This window comes from Rutidosis leptorrhynchoides, chromosome 1 (assembly GCF_046630445.1).
Source record: "Rutidosis leptorrhynchoides isolate AG116_Rl617_1_P2 chromosome 1, CSIRO_AGI_Rlap_v1, whole genome shotgun sequence".
In the NCBI taxonomy this organism is placed as follows: Eukaryota; Viridiplantae; Streptophyta; class Magnoliopsida; order Asterales; family Asteraceae; genus Rutidosis; species Rutidosis leptorrhynchoides.
Window position 1 is genome coordinate 575,826,056 of NC_092333.1, and position 2,908 is coordinate 575,828,963.

Consider the following 2,908-nt stretch of genomic DNA (forward strand, 5'->3'; position numbering starts at 1 on the left):
TAAGTGGAAGCTTTCCATAAATAGTAGGTTTCCAAAAATAGGAACTTTTCTCGAAAACCGTCACTGTTAATATAGTTTGCTATATTAATAAACTAACTTTATGTCTGTTAGACATTACCTAATCAAAGGTTATATCTCTTGGTTGAGATCTTCAAACACATACACTGTTCTTACATCTTGCGTGGAATTACTTACTTGCTACTAAGGTGAACTTCATAGCCCCTCTTTTTACTATTTCTTAACTGTTTTATAAACTTTGGGGTGAGACACATGCTTGCTTTTAAACTGTTTTACGATTAGACACAAGTACTCAAACTTGATTAGTTCAAATTGTGCTATGACATGCTTTGTTTTCATGCTAAATCACTGCTATGATATCGTTAATTGCTACTTTGAAACACAAACTTAGTTATTGTGAGTAGGCCTACTAAGAGCGACGTCTCTAACCAGTTGACCGTTGGTCTTTGGTTACATAATAATGATTAAACGACACCGACAGTTCAAGGTGTCACGGGGTAACTTTGTTTAGTCACGATATCATACACCTCAGCACTACTAACGAACTAGTTAAACTTTATAACTAAATCTTGTGGTTTAAAAACTATTATAAACCTATGTTGTTCACTCAATCATATTTGGTTGACACTTTAAGCATGTTTTGTCTCAGGTAAAGATTGATAGAGATTGTTTGCTATTTGGACTTTGCTGCGTTTGGAGTCCGCATTTTTACATTTATATTACTGCATTAAAACACTTAAGTTTACATTTACACTGTTAAGGATTCATTTGTAATGACTTATACTTTCCGCTGCTTTAATACATTGGTTTTTAATTAAAACGTCTCATTTAGAGTCGTTATCGTTGTACACTTGTGTTATGATATTGGTTAGTGACATATGACCCCCGGTCCCATTTAGGGGGTGTGATAGTTCTATTCAAGAATAATGGTACTTCAAAATCCAAATATATACAGATGCGGGTTGAGGAGGTGAAAAAGGAGTTAAAAAAATCTATATCGAGATATTTCACCTTAGTCGGCGGAAACTGGTTACATGAAAAAGTAAAAAGCAAAATGTTGTAGCTCTTTCAAGTGCTGAAGCCAAGTTTAGAGGGATAGCACGAGGAGTACAAGAAGTGCTAAGGATCCGAAAGCTACTGATCAGAGAGATCGAATTTCCACCAGAAGACAGTAGTAGAATAATGCGTGATAAAGAAGCATCGATAAAGACTTCAAAAAATTCAGTTCAACGTGATCAAACAATACATGTTAAAATTGACAGACATTCCATCAAAGAAAAACTTGAAGCATAGATTATCTCACTACCATTTGTGAGATCAAAAGATCCGCTAGCAAACATTTTAAGAAAGGACGTCAACAATGACTTTTCAACGAAGTATTGATCAAGTTGAATATTAGAAATCTCTCTATTCAATTTAAGGGAGAGTGTTAAAAATAAAGAATAAGAACCTTTTTAGTTCATCTTCTATGAAGACTTACTCAATCATATCAAAGTTACATCAAGAATCCCAACAACTACTTGCTTTATATTACTCAAAAGGCTTCTTTCGAAAAATACAGAAGCTCCTTACCTTTGTTAGCTATATAAACTTGTGTATATATAAATAAAGTAGCAGTAAAATGTAAAAAAAGCTACTTTAAGTGGCGTATCAATTCAAGGATTATAAAAAATACAATCAATTCAACCTCTTCTTTCAATTGACCACGGCATCCACATAATATCTAACACTGTTAAACTTTGGATGATGATTATTATTGATTGTCCTCCCGTAACATACATGAGAGTGACTTATATAGCTAATAACCCTAAGAATGATAAACGGGCTAAGCCCAATACACATGAAACATGGGCTAAATAGATATGAGTACATAATATGTCTAACATCCCCACGCAGTTGGAGCGGGAGTACTCCGGACGCTCAAATTGGATCTAAACTCGTCGAACAATGCAAATGGTAGACCTTTAGTGAAGGTGTTGGCAAACTGATATCTGGACGGCACATGTAGGTGGGAGAAGATGCATATAACTGAAGACCGAGGTCAGTGGTTCCCTGAATGTACCGAATGATCCTTTTGAGGGCGTACATGTGCTGCTCTCGAGGATCGTGCATAAAGAGACATACCTGCTGAACTGCGTAAGAAATATTCGGTCTAGTAAAAGTGAGATACTGTAATGCTCCGGCAAGGCTCAGATAGAGAGTGGGGCCCTTGACAGGAGGGCCATGGCAAGTAAGCTTGGCACTCGGTTCAACCGGGGTCCGACAAGGGTGACAAGTGGGCATACCGGCCCGCTCAATAACCTCAGTGGCATACTGTTTCTGTGAGAGAAAAAGACCAGAAGCAGTACGAGTGGCGCGAATCCCAAGAAAGTAGTTCAATGATCCCAAATCAGTCATAGCAAATTCCTTATGTAAGGAAGAGATAATCTACTGAAGTAAACTTGTGGAGGAGGCAGTCAAGATAATATCATCAACATATAATAGTAGGTATGCAGTGGCGGATCCCTGGTGATAAATGAAAAGAGAGGTGTCACATCAACTTTGATGAAAGCCGAGCCTCTGAGCATAACCTGCAAAGCGCTGAAACCAAGCGCGAGGGGCCTGTTTAAGGCCATATAAAGATTTCTGCAATAAGCAGACGTGATCCGGGTATCTGGGATCCCGAAACCCTGGTGGCTGACGCATATACACAGTATCTGAGAGATGTCCGTGAAGAAAGGCGTTCTTGACATCTAGCTGATGAATAGGCCAGTGTCTGGTGACCGCTAGACTGAGGACGGTGCGTATCGATGTCGGTTTGACAATCGGACTAAAAGTCTCATCACAATCAATTCCAACCTGTAGGCTGCGACCGTTAGCAACCAGTCGAGCCTTATACCTGCTCAAATTA

General features: G+C 38.5%; 1 protein-coding gene across 1 annotated transcript; it reads right to left on the minus strand.

Moving 5' to 3' along the window:
• Window positions 1-1,938: 1,938 nt before the first annotated feature.
• LOC139845277 (uncharacterized mitochondrial protein AtMg00810-like) lies at window positions 1,939-2,415 on the minus strand. The gene has a single exon (XM_071835543.1). It carries the CDS (start codon window positions 2,413-2,415, stop codon window positions 1,939-1,941), a length of 477 nt encoding a protein of 158 aa, XP_071691644.1.
• Between the last annotated feature and the right edge of the window lie 493 nt (window positions 2,416-2,908).